General features: G+C 38.6%; 1 protein-coding gene across 1 annotated transcript in view; it reads left to right on the top strand.

The window, feature by feature from the left end:
* Positions 1-19,686, top strand: part of PTPN14 (protein tyrosine phosphatase non-receptor type 14) — a 110,781-nt gene that overhangs the window by 80,662 nt on the left and 10,433 nt on the right. Inside the window, exons 8-16 of the mRNA XM_032185136.1 lie at positions 616-704; positions 2,406-2,493; positions 3,043-3,125; positions 5,445-5,502; positions 8,388-8,466; positions 10,027-11,516; positions 13,630-13,773; positions 14,784-15,002; positions 18,873-19,001. Of these exons, the coding sequence (XP_032041027.1) occupies positions 616-704; positions 2,406-2,493; positions 3,043-3,125; positions 5,445-5,502; positions 8,388-8,466; positions 10,027-11,516; positions 13,630-13,773; positions 14,784-15,002; positions 18,873-19,001 (2,379 nt within the window). The remainder of the gene's footprint in view (positions 1-615; positions 705-2,405; positions 2,494-3,042; positions 3,126-5,444; positions 5,503-8,387; positions 8,467-10,026; positions 11,517-13,629; positions 13,774-14,783; positions 15,003-18,872; positions 19,002-19,686) is intronic.

Below are 19,686 nucleotides of genomic sequence, written 5' to 3'. Positions count from 1 at the left end.
TGCAAGAGCAGTGGACAGTGCATGATGCAAGTAGATGAATATTTAAGCAATAATTGAAAAACAATGAAGGCTGTATCTGTATAAAGATACAACAAATACTTCTTCAGGGTGACACACTGTGAACTTCTACACAGTACTTTAAAAGAGGAAGGGTGAAGGGTAGAGCTTTTGAGAGGGATTCCATCTCCAGGTGTGGTTTTCTGAAATCTCTGCATGTTTTAACAGATGACTGGAGCAATACTGCGAATGCAAAAGAGGACTGTTGCTTTTGGTAGTCATACAGGCTCTAGATAGCTATAATCACAATTATAGGGAAAGTGGGGTATTGTATAACAAACGCTAGTTTGTGGTGTGCATGTTGTTTCATAGAGGAGAACCTTGAGCTCACTTAGCCTTAATCTATTCTCAGTAATCAACAGAATGAACCCACTTAAGTGTTAGTTGCTTTGAAATAATGAAAATCAGAGTCCAATAAAGCAGCAAAATATAGGTTAGTCAAGGGTTAGTCCCCCATTCATCCTGAAGAATGGCTTCTGTTTGGTGGTTCAGCATGTGTTCTTATGCACGTCTTTGCCAGTTTCTTTATTAAACTAAATATATACCCTTTTTGTGCAGGATAATCATGGAAACGACATACACCTTGGTATTTTCTTCATGGGAATCTTCATAAAAAACAGAATTGGAAGGACAACTGTGATCTATAGGTAAAAACTAGGGACTTCTGTATTTAAAGTGAGTTTCTTTTCAGAGCTCTGTGTGTGGGGTTTTTTTCCTTACATATGTGACTTCAATAGTGCCAATGCTCTAACTAAGGAGTAGTCACCTCACTGTTTTCAGCATTGGCCTCTTGGCCGTAAGAGATGTGATAAAAAATAATTTCTGATGTCTCTGAATGGGTTTGACAGCAAGAAAGACATAGTTGTCTGTCATCTATCTTGTTCTACTTACAAGGCTTTGATCCTTTTTCTTTGCTTGCCTTTGTGTCTGCTTCTTTGATGCATCTGAATGCAAATCTGTTAAACCTCACTGTTGGCAGCCTAGGCGCTCAATGTTTCTGAAAATCTGGTTGCCATATTTAGGTACCCTGCTAAAAAAGCTGAACTTTCTGTAATTTTGAAAAACCTGGCTGTGTCACTTATGTTGTTTGTACTGCTGTTTGTTTTGGTTATTAAGAATCACTGAAGCCATTCCACTGACCTTCGTTGTGCGGTTTGTTACTTCTTATAAAAATTTGTTCTGTATGAAGGTATTGCTAGAAATCTGCATGATTCCAGGGAAGGTGATGTTTCTGTCATTTCTTTTTGCTGCTTTTGGGCATTTCCCTTAATGCTGAAGTCAACTTGAAGTGGATTTTTCCCAGCCCTTGTTGCTGTTAGAATATCAATCAACACCTATGCAGCCAAAAAATTGTTTTATGAGGTACACTCATTTTTAGTCAGTAGCTAAGGCTTGTATCAGGCTTGAGCAAGAAGGGTGTTGGGTTTGTTTGTTTGTTTGTTTGTTTGTTTGTTTTTGGCACCTTATAAAAGATTTAAGTGGTCATCTTCAAAAATGTCAGGGCTACCTTTTCCATAGAGCTGATGTTTTACATATGTACTTTTGTGAAGAAATTAGATAATTTTAACTGTGCCATTCTGAAGACATGTTAAAATGTCGGTGACAAAGGCAAGAAGTTTCTTAAATGTAGAAATAATAGTTGATGCTGGGATGCTTACTCTTTGGAAATATGTGCTTCAAGCATCCTGCCATGACATGAAGAGGAATGCATGCTGCAAACAGAACAAACAAGTCTTTTCCATCTCCATGGATTGCATGCAATGTACGCCAATGTGTCTGTCAGCTATTTGTAAGAAGATTATAACTCTGATCTTGGGTAACTTGACAATTACTTGAAAAAAAGATTGCGAACGTTAAACAGGGTATTAGCATGGTATGCATAGCCTACATAACCATGTTGTCAAGTTAACCTCCTTTAGGAAGAATTTATTATGTAGGAAAGTTGGAAACGGAGTTTGGAGAGGAATGGCATTATATTAAAAGAAATAATAATTAAAAAAATCCATCTGATTAAAGTCAGTCTGTACCAAAATGCTACAGTTCAGTATAATATTTAGTACTAATGTATTTCTGATGTACCTTCTATTGTGATTCTTCAAATCAATGTTTTTAAAGAGAGCTTTTAACTTTCCTGTTTTGGGTTAAGAACAGAATAATCTCACTCCTTGAATCAGAGCTTGACTTCCTCATTTTCCTGACCATGTTTCTTTACCAAACAGCTACTGAAAAGCTTTCCCATAAAACAAGGCTAATGTTGACTAAGGGATTCTTAATGTGTTTGTGAAATGTTCGAGTGTATGTGTTGGCAAACTCTACCCCATTTTTTTTTTTTTTTTTAACTCTTACAGGTGGAATGACATTGGGAATATTGCACATAACAAGTCTTCAATTGTTCTAGAGTTGATCAACAAAGAAGAGAATGTGCTTTTTCACACAGTAAGAAAAAGATCTAATCAGTATTATCAAGAATCTGCTTATATAAAACATAAATATATATATATAAAAAAAGCTCTTTAATTCCACTCCAATCATACTAAAGTATAATATGCTGGGAAGTTTGCAAAAAAAAAAAAAGAATACACCAACACCACCAACAAAAAACAGCTATGTTACCACACACACACTGAAACTCAAGGATGGGTGCAGTGCTGCACTGCACTTCTTCAAATCGCTCTACATCTCACTGAACCAAGGCCAATGTAGAAACTGGACCAGCAACCTTGAGCCATTTTTTGTTGTTGTCCCTCTTCCCCTCCCACTGTGACTTAGCACTGAAGTGGCAGCGTGTAAAGGCATGCCAGTGTATTTCAGTAATTCAATGCCTTAAACACTCTTGAGGGCACTAGACATGTTCTTGGCAGCCAGATCCTGTACATGACAGACCTTACCAAGCATTACTGCAATTTGATTTGTAGAACTCTTCTTTGTTATTGGTGAGAACAACAAAATGAATGATTTTTTTTCTGATTTTTCTTGTGTTTAAAGGATGATCTTGAAAATGCCAAATATATTTCACGGCTATTTGCAGCAAGACATAAGTTTTACAAACAGAACAAAATCTGCACAGAGTGAGTACTCTTTCTTCAGAGTTATATTCTGACAACCCTGCTTTGGAAGTGCTCTGAGTTTTGGCGTGTCTGTTTTTGTTTGTTTTTTCTAGTCACTTGTGTCAGTTATTCTGTTCTACTTTGCCTTTTTTTTTCTTTTTGTTTTAACCACCAGCTAGAACAGAAGAATGAGAATGAAATTTAATTCTGAGCCTTGGGAGGCTTGACGCATGAGCCCTGTTGGATAGTGCTCACCAAGCAGCCAAATCTGACAGAATAATGAATTGAAGCCCTTGGTGTCTGCTGTTCATGACCCAGAGTGTTAGTATAAACTGGAGTGAAAGGTGACATAACATGCCAAAATATGAATTACAGTAGTGTTTTGAGGACGCATTACCCAGGTAGCTTCTAAGGCTGGTGGAGAACCCAGGTTATCCTCTTCTAATTTAGGTAGCATAATTTATTCACTTCTTACGTGCACCAAGCAAGGCAGGACACATGGGAATGTTCATCAGCATAGTCATAGTTGCATGACTCAGCAGAGACTGAATCTGAACCTAGAGTTTCTTACAGGCACTGCTTTGAGCACTTACTAAGAAACTGGCCATGACATAGTCCTTTCACAGCTGTAGTCACTCTAACTGGAGGAATTCATAAGGCTTTTTTTGTAAGTCAAAAGTAAGTTTATTAGCTGAAAACATTTCATTTATACCACTACACAGCCAATTTTAGTTTGAGGTAAATTTAGTTTTAAGAGGTCTAAGGTTTTTTGAAACTTTTATAATATACCATGTTTGTATAGCAATGAAAACATGAATTCTTTGCAGAACTTACCAGTTTAGTTAGCTGGAAAGCTATAAAGAAGTCTCATCTCCAACAACAGCTCTAGTTAGAGCTGGGCATCCCATCTGTTCATCTGGGTAATGCCATCTGTTGGAAAATAAAGCCAAAATGATGAAGGGAAGATTGGAAGGTCTAACTTTCTAGTATTACATATGCGCATAGTATATGAACATACGCTGAGTTACAAGTATTGGAGAAACTGATGAGTTGAACTGTATAGAGTGATCTTTTCACATACAGGAATAAATGTTGATTAGATTTCAGATATTGTTCACAGTTCTTGGGAAGTGAGTGGAAGACCAGAAAAGACCTTCATTAGCAGCATATAATGTATTTCATTAGTCCAATGCTAAATGTAATCGTTTCAGAGAAATTGAATTCAAACAAAATTCCTCAGTCTTTTCCCTGTGATAGTCAAGAAAAATAAAACAAAATACCATCATCCACTGTATTAGAATATTCCCCCTTCAAAGCTGTTAATTGGGGTCAACAGAGAGGACTCTTCCATTACAGTCCATAATCCAGACTGCGGAAGCAATAGCTTTTGATCATGTTTATTTCTGACTACTAAACCATAAGTATGTGGGTACCATGAATTGGGTGTATGTAGCAGCTTCACATACAACTTCCAAATATTTGGACTAATAAAATAGGGAACATCATGAAGTCAATGAGCAAAACAATTGGAGTTCAAATGTATTTTTGCCATTATAACTGCCTTCCTTCCTATCACAGTCTCATGCGGTATGAGCTTCTGTGTTAGGGCCACAGATATTGATGACAGCATATGCCAGTGTGTGTTTTCTAGCCAAGTAATTTTCCTGACCTCTGTGTTAAAATTGTAGTTGTTTGTTTTCCTGTGTGCATTTCCTCTAATTGCACATAACATCATTCACCAGATCAGAAACTGTAAGAGGAGAAATCCCACCTTTCCTCTCTTCACGTAAGCACTATATTTCTGCCTCCTTCAAATTGTTTCTCTTCCTATTTAATTTTCTTCCTCCCACACTCCTCTTGCTTTCCACTGCACCTGGCTACTCTAACATTGTATCTGCCTCTGCTAGTATCATCTAACCAGTTGCTTTCTTCCTCATGATCTGTGTGCATTGCTTTGGAGTGATTGCTATGAATTTCATAAAATTGTCATTGTTTCAATGTTCACTTTAAGTCATCTGAGACAATGCCTGCGTGGCATGTTCAGTTTTTATTGCTTAAGAGATTTTTTGTTTGATTCATTTTTAAATGAAGTTTTTTTTTTTTCTTGTGTTTCCAAATAAGCTAAATAGGATAATGAACAGAAGGCATGTATATTTTGGAATTAGAATACTGTCTGTATTTAGGGAAGGACCTGAATTATTTTCATCTTATTCATATTTTTTAATCTCATGAATGAGCAAGTATTTACAGATTCTTCATCTCTTGTCTTTCCCATTCATTTGTGAATTAGAATTGAAACACTGCAATTTCTAATATTTGCCTTTACTTTTTCTTGCACAGACAATCAAATTCTCCTCCCCCTATCCGACGACGGCCCACTTGGAGTAGATCATCTTTGGTATGTACCATGGTGTTTTCATTAAGAATGCCTATGGCACTTCTAATGGAATGGGGCATTGTGTAAGATGGAATATTTGCTAAATTTCAAATAAGCACATTACCTTGTTTCTTGTAGGCAATATGATTGGAATGAGTTTCAAGGGTGTGGCTGCCCAGGTTGATTAATTTAACTGGATAATATCATCACTGAGTGTTTAGAAATTACAGTCTTCAAGGCATTATATTTTTATTTGCCCTACAGAAACTAAGCATCTTTTCTACTGGATTGAGATTATATTCAATATGTAGAGAAAATAATTCTCTACAGACTAGAAAGAACTTGAAATGTCTTACACTGTATACGTCAAAATCTATTTATTGCATAATTTTAGAGCTTCTCATCTTGTGTTTCTTCTATTCCTCATGTTTTTGTAAAGTCTGCTTTTACTGTTTTACTGTTTACTCTCAGCTTCTTGGGCTGAGAGCTTATTCTCCATGTGAAGTTTATTGTGATTTTAAGTAAAACTTTTATCATCAGTCCAAGACCTCTGAGTTTTTCTTAGTCTGTTTCCATTTTAACTGATCTTGATAAATAAATAAATACTACTTTTTCCTGAAATCTTGACTTCAGATTTCTTTGTCCTTTCATTCTCAGCATGTTTCTGGGGTGTTACACAGAGACTGTATATTGTGTTCTCTTAAGCACACTTACATTATTTTTGGTATCTGCTATTTTGGTCCCTGGAGATGACTCTGAAAAACTTAAGGTGAAGAAAGGAAATGTGCTTTGCATTCTTATGCTACAGCTTCAGATATATCACAAACGGAAAGAGAGAACCTTCTTCTGTTAGATAAGGAAAATATAAATCTGCTTGTTAACAGGAAAAAAAAATACTGCTGCTTGTTTGTTTTGAACATATGTAGGCAACAAGTGGTTTTTTTTTTTTTTTTTGCAAAAAGGCTCAGAAGGATCAAGAGGAGGAATAAATATATACTCATAAAAAAGTGATTCACATTAAAAAGTGAACTGGACTGTAAACTATTCACGAAGAACTTTTAAGTGTTTTTTCATAGTTGTTTTGTTAACTTGATGGTACAGTTGTTTGTTAACTTGTTGGTACAATCGTTGTACAGTTCTTATTTGGGGAGAGACTCCTGATTGTTCTCTGCTCTGTACAACTTTGTCTGCCTACCTATTCACTTCTCTTGTATGGTAGTAAATCAATAAACATAGATGGGAAGCCAAGTCTTTGGGATGAGACTACCACTTGACTGAGAATCATATATGTTACTTTTAGATTAAGGCCCTTATCACTGTTTTGGCATCATAGTGAACCTGTATTTTATTAACCATTATTTTAAAGTCATTTTACACTGTCTCTTTCCTGTCAGGCTACCTGGTGATGTTGCTTTTCCAGAAAAACCTCCTCCATGTATGTGATATGTTTAAATAACTGTTTTTTTTTTTTTTTTTTTTTTTCTCCAAGTGATCCCTAAAATGGATATTGAAGTTCTCTACGTTTTTAATCCTATTTTTTTTTATTTCTCTGGAAGAGGCAGATGAGCCTTCAAAAAAAAGAAGAGGGGAGGGGGGGGACCTTCAGCCCACTTGTGAATAGCTTCCATTACTTCATAATACCTATCTCAAATACAACTGTCTGCCCCAAATTTATACATTCTCAAGTAGAAATAACTTTCTCCTTCCTTGTGTATTTCCTCCACCCACTATTTGTTAGGTTTGCAAACATCTTGGCTTCTTCCAGGCTAAACTCTCATTCATGGGTTGTCAGGAGCAGTCTCCTTTGACCAAAATGCTCAGTGAGCATACGGTTTTATACCCTTAGAAGTATAATTCATCTAGCAGAAATATTTCCCGTCATCTTCCAGTTCTGGCTTAACACAGCCATTTTGTATGCAGGAATTCATATATGCACCCAGTTCCTTTTATTCTCATTACCTCTCCCCATTTACAAAGAAAATGTAAATTTAACCCATTCCCCACCTCTTTTCAGTGGCAAATTGTTGCTTGGTGCTCATTTTGTGCAGGCAAAGCTAAATTGTTTGGCGTTTATTTTTTGCCTTGGGCATCCACAGAATTCCTTAATAGTTCAAACTACTTAAATAAGCCTAGATGAAAAGCCTGTATTCTGTTGTTAAGGAAGACACGTTCACGAGACAAGAGCATCTTCCTTCTCTCCTTGTATATCAAAGCATGCTTTCATAAACTCTGCTCAGCAGCACCAGACAGGACATTACAATGTAGGTGGTAAAATGAAATTGCAAAATTCATCAGTTTACTGATGGACAAACTAGTGAATATAGAATCAGCTGTGGCTTATTTCCCTGTAAATAACTCTACCGATTTAATGCTGAATTACCCCCTGTGATACCTATACCATTAAAAAGTTTGTTGTGGTGCAGATTGTTCAAGCAAGGCTCCAATTCGTTATCTAGGGGAATGCAACATTCAATTCATCTGCAGAGTTATTTTAAGTCTGTATGCACTCCTGTTTCTTGTATAACAGTGTTCTAGGGCCTTGAGTGTGTTCCATCTGCTTTTGTCCTGATTAGGTGTTTTTTTTTTTTTTTTAATTTAGTTTTGTTTTAATTGTTCAAGGGTAAGGGCTTTTAATAAACTTTTCAAAAGTTCTAAGTGAGCTGTGAGTCTGTTGTTTTCTGGAGTGGTTTACTTTAAAGGAGTCTAAATGGTCAGTTTTGGGTTCCTTAACAAAACCTAACAATTTACAAAATGCTGTTCTCTGTTTTGTAAAGAAGAGCTGAGCATGTGTATTCATCTGGGTAAGAAAGAACAGCATTCAGTTCCTACGTTTTCCTGTGTTTCATCTGCAAAAATTCTAGCAAACTGAGTTCCTAATGCTTCTTTAACTTATTCTTTTATTTCAGCCAAGGCAACATCCATTTATACTGCCTCCTATGCATGTCCAGTGTGGAGAACACTACACTGAAACACATAATTCACAAGGTACGTAGAATGTATATATTACCTTAGGGGGACTTAAATTTTATGCATATGCAGAGAAGCTACTACCCCTTATATCTAGAATTCTAGTGCTGTGCTGGAGGACAGCTAGCAGTTTTATAGTTAATACTGCAGTAAGTCTCGTGTTTAAAGTCAAATTTCAGTTTTAAAATTTCTCTAAAATATCTGCAGATGTTTGTATGGATCTTAGACTTGGCATTCCAGTTAAACGAACTGAAAAAATAATTTCTGAAGGAAGTATGATGGCTGTACTCAAAGGCAGTGCCAGCTGGGATCTTGGAGAGAAATGGAGTGAGGGAAAAGGAGACAGTAGAACATCTATTGCCATAGGAGAAATCAGCATGCCATAGTCACAAAACTGGTGATATTTAGATAATGTTTTCTGCTGACTTACCAATATCTGCCTGCATTATTATCCATATGAACTTAAGTAGAATTAACTACTCCTATCCCCATGTTTGAGAAACAAATCCTCTAAGAGGTTGTACCCGGTTACTTTGATCAAGGCTGGGAATAGAGCCCAGCCTTTAAACACCTTGAGTCTCACACCCTTAACCACCCCACCTTTTGGAAGACATGCAGCCAGGTCTATTAGGCTATGTTCTCAGCAGCTCATGAGAAGTACAGTTGAAGTGCTCTTAGTTGTATGTGATAGCACTTTAGAATTGTGTTTGTCTGACTAGTTTTAAGGTAGAATTTGATAAGTTTTGAAAGAAGCCATTCAGTATCGTTCCTTGTGTACAACAGAAGATTTATTTTAGTGGCTACTACTATTTCACTGTTAAGTAGAGCCTTTCAAAGGGGAGGTTTGATTTTAATTTTAGATGAACTGTAAAGTTCCTCATTTCTACCACAGATTTCTCAGTATTTTTGAAAAAACATCTAATTTCAGAGATTTTGCTACTTGTTTCTTATAAGGTTTTTGATATGGATGGCCTTGCAGTAAAGTTGTGATGCAGGACATCATCTTTAACATCTTGATTCCCTCTCAGATATCCTTAGCTGAACTAATTTTTTGCATGTTTTTTTTTTCCTTAGTCTTGATAGCTCTGTACTTCCAATTCAAAAACTGTTGATTTGTATGAAGTAGGATTTCCAATTTGACAGTCAGACACTACTTTGAGTAATGGAGAGCAGTGCATCAGCAGAAAAGATAATTTTAAGGATTACCGTAGTCCAGCAGCACTGAATTTCTAAGGTGGTAGCAGCAGCAGTGAATCCTTCCAAGATGCTGAGAGAGGCGTCATCCCTTTCTTCCTCACCACCCCTAGCAAAAAGCATTTTCTCTCTTTCTCATTTCATGTCTCCCACAAGGATCTGAGATACCGTGTTTTGCTAACTGTTGGGAGAGTTTACGGGGATAGTTTTGCTTTAGTTCTATTTTGGTGACTCAAGGATGCTCCCAAGACCAAATGTTCCCTACAGTTGTACACACGAAGCTCTCTCGCTAATTGTTGGTACAGGCTGCATTTGAAGTGTTGATAACATTGAATGAGTCCTTGTATGTTAAATTGTCAACATCTTTATCTCTGCTCTACACAGACAGCATTTTCCATGGAAATGAAGAAACTTTCTACTGTAGGTCTCAGACCAGCTTGGACAGGTGTCCAGTGGACTTCAGCTACTTGAATGGTAATGGACCCAATGGGAGTGTATGCAGTGCGCACAGCATGAACTCCCTCAATCGCTCACAGAACTTCATCCAGGCGTCCCCAATGTCCTCAAATCTGAGCATCCCTGGAAGTGACATCATGAGAGCAGACTACATCCCCAGCCACAGACATAGTGCAATCATAGTGCCATCCTACAGGCCAACTCCGGATTACGAAACCGTCATGAGGCAAATGAAGAGGGGGGTGATCCAGATGGATAGCCAAAGTCAGTCTTTGAGAAATCTCAACATTGGAAACACACATGCTTACAACCAGCCAGAAGACCTAGTTTACAGTCAGCCTGAGATTCGAGAGAGGCATCCTTACACAGTTACTTACGGGCCCCAGGGTGGAGGCTATAACAAGCCTGTTGCCCCGTCTGACCAAATGACCCCTAATAACGCTGTGCAAAATAAAACAGCAGCCAGTGCCATATCACACACGGTCAGCACACCAGAACTGGCTAACATGCAGCTACAGAGCAGCCAGAATTACAACACTGCTCATATGTTAAAGAATTATCTCTTCAGGCCCCCGCCTCCCTACCCGCGCCCGCGTCCCGCCACTAGTACACCTGACCTGGCAAGCCACCGGCACAAGTACGTCAGCGGGAGCAGTCCCGACCTGGTCACACGCAAAGTCCAGCTCTCAGTGAAGACTTTCCAAGAGGACAGCTCGCCGGTTGTCCGGCAGTCACTGCAGGAGGTCAGCGAGCCTCTCATGGCGGTGAAGCATCACGCAGCTGTGAACAAGCGCCACAGCTTGGAGGTCATCAGCAATATGGTACGCGGTATAGAAGCCATGGCACTAAAAACTTTAAATGCCCCTCTGCCGCGCAGGAACACTTTGCGGGAGCAGGTGCAGCCTGAAGAGTCGGTGCAGATGGGGCACGAAGTTCAGCAGGTTCCTCATTACCATCACAAAAAGACATTCTCTGATGCCACGATGCTGATACACAGCAGCGAAAGCGAAGAGGAAGAAGAAACCACAGAATCTGTGTCACAGATAACAGCCCTCCATGAGAACATGGAGTACAGTGCTCAGCTGCAAGCTGCCTTGGCTAGAATACCAAACAAACCTCCTCCAGAATACCCTGGGCCTCGTAAAAGTGTCAGCAATGGAGCCCTGAGGCAGGACCATGTTAGCATTTCTGTGGCCGTAGCCAGGGCCAAGGCCATGAGGCCAGGGCCTTCCAAGGCCATTAGTGTGTCTCGGACTGATCAAGTGGCAATAAATGGGTCTTCGCTTGGGCCCTCTATCTCAGAGCCTGACCTCACGAGTGTAAAGGAGAGGGTCAAGAAAGAACCTGTCAAAGAAAGGCCTGTGTCTGAAATGTTTTCTATTGAGGACAGCATTATAGAGAGAGAAATCATGATGAGGGTAAGTGCTTTCCTTTGTTGCTAGGGCTTCTTGAAAACCAGTAATCATACTGCTTACATCCAAAAAAGCTGTTGGATCAGTAAACTATAGGGACCATGTAGCTGGTTGACTATGGGGACCTGGTAAACTATGTAAACTAAATGCTGACCACATGACACAGGGGGTGGCAGGGCACGCAGCTGGGCAATGAGGAGGTGCTCAAGTGTGAGAAATAGTCCTTTTGACCAGGCAATTAATTTAGAATAAAAAGTGTGTATATAAAGACTTAAGTGCCACTGCATGCAGTGGGAGAAAAGAGGGGTGCTTAAATTTCAGTGACTTTGTGGACTTGATACTACATTCTGGGAAGTGCAATTGCAGTCACAGAAAGCAAGGTGATTCAATTTTTCAGAAACAGGGCCATAGACAATTCCCAAAACAAAATAATGAAACATCTAAATGGAGCAGGAAAGAGTTTAGAATATGCTAGATTAATGACTAGTTAGATTTACATATTACTACTGTATATTCAAAGAAATTTTCTAAATTTATGTATAATGCTTCTTACTCATTAGTGATTCTTCCATTGATGTAATGGTTAGGAATTAAACTTGGGCCTCTACGTTGTGTCATGCAAACTGAGTTTACTCCATACAGAGTCTTAAACATTAAATATAAAACAGATACCTGAGTATAAAACATAACATTTCATGAATGAATACTGCAGACACTGGTGTAACAAGTGTATATAGGCTCTTTTGACCTTTTGGGGAAATAAAACATACTGAGAAGCAGGAACGCAGTGGGTATTTGGATACATATGAAGGTGAGAAGAGAGCTTAGAGGTTGTGTTTGAGTGCTCCTTTGAATAATCATGCTGATTAGCCTTTGGTCAAGAGGTATTTTTGTTGATTTCATGTTTGAAGTAAATGGGTGGTCTTAGTGTTAGGCTTTTAAGGTGGTTTTAGCCCAGCACAGGTGTCCAAAGGCATGCAAACCTTCTCTTCTTATAGGAATCACTTATTACATTAATCCTGGTTTGAAGACCTTAATCTTTTAAGCACAGGCTTTTTTATCTAGCTTGTAAATATTAATAAATAAAAAATCCCCAAATAAAGGAAAAATCCTTGCATTTTCCTCCTTTCAGGAAGTCTAGTAAGAAAAGAGAGCAGTGTTTTGGGATTTTGTTTTGCCTTTTTGTCTTTATTTAGCACTCTGGAGGAAACCAGTGGTGGTGAAGTCATGCCATTTACATATGTCTGAGGGTATTCAGGTTCAGCAGTGTGTTTCCACACTAAACTTGGCCCGTGTGGTGACCACAGCTTTCGTATGCATGCTGAGAACCCGGCTTCCTTGTGCTCGTGTCTCCGTCCAAGTCTGACAGGAAGAACTGTTAAGGAAATGCAGTAAAATATTCCTGCTTGGACTCCTTCTGGAGTTTGTCTGTCTTCTTTCTCAATGTTTCAGCTCCCAGTGGCAGCAGGATGAATTTAAAATTCATACTTGGGTTCTCCATGCTGCAGCATAATACGATGCATGAATATGTTAAACAATAACCCTCCCTGTCTGCTGGTGCATTGTTTCAAGGATTTGTGAGCTCAATTTTTAGTGCAAAATATATCACGGGTGCTATTTGAATCGCCATAATAACTGAGCGCATCAGAAGACTTCTCATTTTCTGTATTAACATCACAGAAGAGAAGAAACTATCCTGTGTTTTTCTGTTTGTTGTAATAGATTGAAATTATTTCTTTTTAAAAGATGCCCCAGGTATCTTGGCTACAGCAGAGCTACTTTAACGTAACAGGGTGATGCGTTTTGTGTCCTACATTCAGAATAATGTTTGCAGAAAAATGCTCAAGATTGTGTTTGTATGTCTTTTGATGGCATGTAAACTGTATTATATGCTGGGATTGCTTCTTTGAAATTAAAATTCTCTGCTCATGTAGGAGCAGGCCTTTGAGGAATAACAGGAAGAATAGAGGTTGTATTTGAATTTACGATGCTAATGGTGATCATCTGCATTCCTTGGCCAGAGAGTTGCAGATTTTGGAGATTAAAAAAACATTCCAGCATTTTACTGGCATTATAAATAATCACACAGAGATGAAAACGTGCCTTTTCTTGCCAAAAGAATCTAGAAAAGCAGAAGATGGCAGGCCTGGAGGCCCAGAAGAGGCCCTTGATGTTGGCAGCACTGAACGGACTCTCAGTTGCTAGGGTTCCAGTGCCGGAGGATAGCCAGGATGAAGCATCCAAGATGCCAATGGACGAGAGGGTAAGATGGAGGCTCATGAAATGTTGTTTGTTCCCTTTGTTCCCAGCAGCACAAAGTTTCTAAAAATATTAAAATTTGATTTAAAATTCAAAACAATTTCTCATAACTGTTTTCAGAGCAATTAATGTCAAAGATCTGCAGTTACCACTGGTGCATCTCCAGATGCTAGGTGTTAAATATCTTCAGTGCTTACTGAAGTTGGTGGAAGTTTTTGAGGCTGTTTATCCACATGACCAATCAATGTCATATAAAATCAAGTTGTAAATCTAATCTTTTGCACATTTTTTACTTTTTATCATCCTTGCAATCTCCATGCTCTGATACAGCTAACAAGTTCAGTTAATATCTCTAACTGAATTAAAAAAAAAAAAAAAGTCATCTGTCTCCTAATATTTGCACATGCGGGTGTGTTCATGTAAATGGAATTTTGGAAATTTAAAAATGGTTGCTGCTGCTAGGATTTGAGAGACATTTGCTAAGAATCTTTCTTTCTGGCTTTCTGAGAAGAATTTTGCAGCCCTATCTTGTTGCCTGGCATGCAGACGCCAGAACTTAACCTCAGTTTGCATGTATGCAGGATTTTGTTCAACCACAGAAACTGCATACATGTGAGTCTCATACATGTGGATTGCATCCACATTTTTAGTGTGATCTACTTCATAAAAAGATAAAATTGCAATATTTTCACAAATATCTATTGTGGGGAGATAGCGTACAAATTCATACTGAACGGTATTGTATTTAGCAAGTTTTTCCTTTTTTATGGTACTGGCCTTAAAAATAATGGAGGTGCAATAAAAAATGTAAAACTTGCTTGTGGTTTTATTTGGTAGAAATAGAGAAAGTCATGTTTACTCAGATAAACGTGACTGGAAAAAAAAAAAAAAAGCGAGAGAATACTGTTTTGTATTTTTGAAAGAGATTCAGAGATCTGATAAACAGGTCTAGTAGTACATCTTATTATTCCAGGAAGAGTTAACTGATTGATGTTACTTTCTGTTAAATCAAAGTGCAAGAACCTGAAGAGGAAGCTGGAAGAGGGGATGGTGTTTACAGAATATGAGCAGATTCCAAAGAAGAAGGCAGACGGGATCTTCACCACTGCTGCCTTGCCTGAAAACACGGAGCGCAACCGCATCAGGGAGGTTGTCCCTTATGAGGAGAACAGAGTAGAGCTGGTGCCAACCAAAGAAAATAACACAGGCTACATCAATGCTTCACACATAAAGGTAAAAGCTTTCTTAGGCTTTGTATTGCAAATTAAGGTATGTTGGAACTTCGTTTCTGGATGTACAGCAGCATTTTCCATAGTTCTGGAACTTAAAAATGTAACTTGGTCAAAACAGGGTGCGTCATTGTACCTTCATGTCAACACAGGCATCTGTAAAGTCCCATATCAATTAACATGCATGAGTTGATTAATTTGCTAGAGACTTGGAATTCATTTTAGAGAGGCATCTTTATGTTCATCTCTGCCAACTTGGGGAATGTCTCTGTTGGCTAATGTAGAAAGAGATACTGCATTTCTTAACACTCGTGAAAATGTGTTAGATCTGTCTCACTACCTGCAATGTATATAGTTGTCAGGAATGTGTACTTGAAAGAAAAAGCAGCAAAGTACAGAGCAAGGAGATGTTACTGTCAGAGGGGAGTACATTCAGAGTTTCCAGGAGTGGAAGTTTTCAAGAGAGAAACAGCGGCAGGCAGACTGTGCATTCAGTCTGTACATGTTCTGACCGATCGGTCCTAATAACCTTGCAGGCCACAGCAACCCCTTTCTTTCCTAGATAGAAAGGGTTCCTGCAACAGACAAGGACAGCCCAGAAGTAATGCTTTACTAACTTTGACTGAAATATTTTTTCTGTTTACTAGCATATAGGTTATTATTTTAAAAAAAATTGGGCATGTACATGTAGTTTCATATGCATAGCTCCATGTCCAAAGGAAACGTATGCAGTTATGAGTAATCCATATCCACATAGATATTACAATTGTGTAGATCAGTAATTGATTTCTGCCTCTTTCATTGTGAGTTGAATTTTATATATGTGTGTGTGTGTGTGTATAAGTTTGCAGTGATAGAGAGCACTTCATTAAAGAACTTCCCTATGTTTCTGCTAAGGTACTACATTAGATTTCTATGTTTCAAAGTAAGATGTTGTCAAGATACTTCAGATTGATTCAGATACTTCAATGTGGAAATAATTTAAGCCATGATATGACTTACTTATGAACATGACCAGTTTTAAGCGAACTGTCTTGCAGTGGCTGCAGATGCTTGGTTTTTCTTTACAAATAGTTATTGGAAGCTTAAAAATTTTTTGCTGTTTTTTGCTCTATCCTGTGAGAACTAACAGCACCCCTCTCCCTCAGATGACGGATTCTCTTGTTGGTGGGGGGGCTGTCTGCTCTATTTCCTTGTCAAAATCCAAATTATAAAGAAATAACTCAAAAATAATAAATAAAGCATCCTGTTAAATTGATATTTTACTGGGGTAAAAGCCCTTTAAAAGTTTAAAGAGAATTGCTGGCCTCTTTGGTTGTGATTTACAGTGCTAAATTGTGTTGATTCAAAACAATTTCTGAACCAGGATCCTGGCTGGCTATCACTTCTCTGCCATAGCCTGGGAGGTAGCAGATACTGAGTTTTTGCATAATCAGGCATTGCTGTGATGATGGATTTCTGAGCCCAAAATGTTTCTCATACTTTGTGGGAGGACGAAAAAAGAGATTGCTAACATAAATTATGCCCACAAGCCAGTACTAGCCAGAAAAAGAATTTTCCCTGGCCAGTTCTGAGTCTGCATTTCACCTTGTGTGTCAGTGTTGGACACGCACTCGGTTCACATTCACAGAGCACCCAGGAACACGCACAAATATTTTAGAGCATGACAGCAGTCCTTGCCAGTATTTTTCTCTTGCACTCCAAGTGGCGCTTACTGAAGCCAAGCAGATGTTCTTTTGCTTAGAAGGTGAAATTGCATCTGCGAAATTTACTTCGGTGTCACAGCGTGTGTGTGTTTGCAGCCCAATATTCAATTTTTAATATCCTGCAGTCAGGGCATTAGAATGCAGCAAACATTCCAGGCATCGCATTCCCTCCAGACTATTTATGGACCTTTCATTTCGTGTGCCAGGAGGCTGGATATTTGGACCAGAAGTCAGGAGACAAAGAAAACTCCTATATCATCCTGATAAGATCCATGCCTGGAAGATTCCAGCTCCCACTGCTCAGTCTGTGAGCCCTACAGTTCTTCAGTGTTTATCTGCTTATTTACCATTGACCTGTGCTGCTAAGACACCGAGATCATTGCCTACACCAAAGATGCAAATCATAATTAATTTTTTGGATTAAGCAAAAAGTTCTTAAGACTGCTTCATCATATTGTTTGGGTCAGGCCAGTACTAACTGAAAGGCCTCAGTAATTCTATACCAATGCTTGTGGCTGTGGACCAAAAGGCAAGTGCAAGAGCAGAGCAAGTTGCAGATTAGTGCTGTGCTGTGTTTCCACCTAGTACAAGAACGTGAGGGATTTGCCTGCATTGGCCTTGCAGCTTTTAACTGTCAGTCACAAAGGAGACTGATGCATAGTATGAAATAAGAAAATGAGCTAGGTATACAGGACTGAAAATTGTTTCCAGTGCAGTGAGAAATTTGTTACCATACAAACACTATGTTAGCTGTAGGTGTAAAAACCCAAGCAATTCAGCTTCATGAGCAGCTGTTCGAATAACAAATTTGATTCCATTTCTGAAAATGTATTCAAAGACGTGTACCTCAAATGTAGTATATGCTTAAACCTGTCAGAGTTATTGATTTCTCCTTGTAGCATTGTCCGCCAGCACCTTGATATTTATGGACGTGTCAGCACTTCAGTTGTAAATCTCTTTCTCTGGGATTTATAACTCTGTTGTGAGAAGTGGCTCTGGGCTGACATGTAGAATTAGAAGGTCTTAGTCTGTGAAGGAAAAATGTTCAAACTTTTTCAAAATAATTAGTTCAGCTGTCTGTTTTTTTTGTCTGTTTTGTTATTTTTTTTCTTACTGTTAAGGACATTTAAACATGAGATCTAGTAACTCTAAGAGTGGTTTGGCTCTTGACCTAAATCTTTGCTTTAAAAAAAAAGTTTACCTGATGTATAGCAAATAATCAGTGATAATATTTTTATACACACACACAAGTGATTTCTGTGCTTTAAAATGATTTAATTAGTCATGTAGAAAAATAGTGATATAGGATGTGGTTGCTAATCCAGTTACATATTGGGAAACAGACTTACATGACTCCAGCTTTAGATAATTTTAAATCTCACATGGCATTTGAAACCCATTTAGTGTGCTGGATTTACTATATAAGTAGATGGCAGATTCTAAACTGAAAAGCCCGATGAGCAAGGAATAGAAACTTGAAACGGTGCCTGTCTTGATCTAATCCCTAGCTGGGCCTCTGTATTTTGTGTTACGTACAGTGTGTGGGCATAACTGCATCAGCTTTGGGCTTTGGCCTCATCTTCAACAGTCATCGGTGCAGTAAGAGTCTATTAAAGAAAGTATTTTTTGCCTGACTGGAAAGCTGTTGAGAGAGGCCTTAAATAGTTGGAGACATCTAGTTTTCCTAGTGCAAAATGCCATTTGCATTCAGGCTTTCTACACTACTATGAGTTAATTTGCATCAATGCAATGCCTTTAAATGCGTATAGATGCTTCCTCTGGTGCTCGGTTCTTTTTTTGTCATGGGTTTGTCACAAAGCCCAGGGCAGTCAGTCAGCTGTTTATTTGTACTTAAGGCCCTGTTTGTGAGATGGCTTAATATTTTTTTCATCTGTATGATCTAGATGCAATAGCAAGAAGAATGGGTGACGTTTTGCTCAAAGCTTTGTTTATGGGCATCAAAGAAGGACTTGGAAATACCAAACATGCTGTTTTGTCGGATTTGCTCTTACCAAAAGGATGGTTCATATTCAGAAATTTTAATCAACAGTGGAAGAACAAAGTAGTAAAGGTTTCATCGTGGTCTCTTTTGTTTAAAGGGCAGTTCTGGCACAAACACTGCTGAGACCTTGGGCACTGACTATATTTTATTTTATTTTTACTTCCAGGTTACTGTAGGTGGGGAAGAGTGGCACTACATTGCTACCCAAGGACCTCTGCCACACACATGCCATGACTTCTGGCAGATGGTGTGGGAACAGGGGGTGAATGTTATAGCCATGGTCACAGCTGAAGAGGTATGTAAAATCATGGAGCACAGTTCGTTCTGATGTGAGTGAGTCTCCTGTTATCGTCAGTTCCCACTCCAGTAACCTGTTTTTCTGTCGACAGCCCTTTTTCCTCTCATTCTCTTTTATGAGCATATGCCTGTAGTGCTATAATACTATATTTTGTAACTCTCTAATATTCAGTTTGGCAAGTACTGAAGTGAAGCAACCAGAACAGCCCCTTCCCCCTGCTTCACTCCACTTTGGCCAAGCAAAACAAAGATGTTTCCATTGGAATGTGAGAGTGCTGAACGGCTCCTGGTTAAAATGACACAGACTTCCACCCTGTCCAAGGCCAGTCCTGCATACCGTCGCTCTTATCAGCTGAAAAGAGACCAGAAGCTGCTGTTTCCGTAGAAGTGTCCGTGTAAAAAATAAATAACATCTTTTTATTCTTATGCCAAGCAAAACAGCTATTTCTGTTGTAATCCAAGAACTATATGCTTGGATTTCTTTATATTATAAAATTTGACACACGTTGCTAACTAACTCTGCGTTGAGCTTTATGCCTGGTTGCTTTTAACAAGCACAGGGGAGTCCCATACTACATCAAGTCACTGTCTGGTTCCTAGGGCTGATGAAAAACAGATACTTAGAAGTTACTGTAGGGAACCTCTTTCAAGTGAAAGGAAAGACTTACCCAGGAGAAGAATAT

The sequence above is a fragment of the Aythya fuligula genome, chromosome 3 (genome assembly GCF_009819795.1).
Source record: "Aythya fuligula isolate bAytFul2 chromosome 3, bAytFul2.pri, whole genome shotgun sequence".
Classification (NCBI taxonomy): domain Eukaryota; kingdom Metazoa; phylum Chordata; class Aves; order Anseriformes; family Anatidae; genus Aythya; species Aythya fuligula.
The sequence above is the reverse complement of the archived record's forward strand: the minus strand, read 5'-3'. Positions and strand labels throughout refer to the sequence as shown.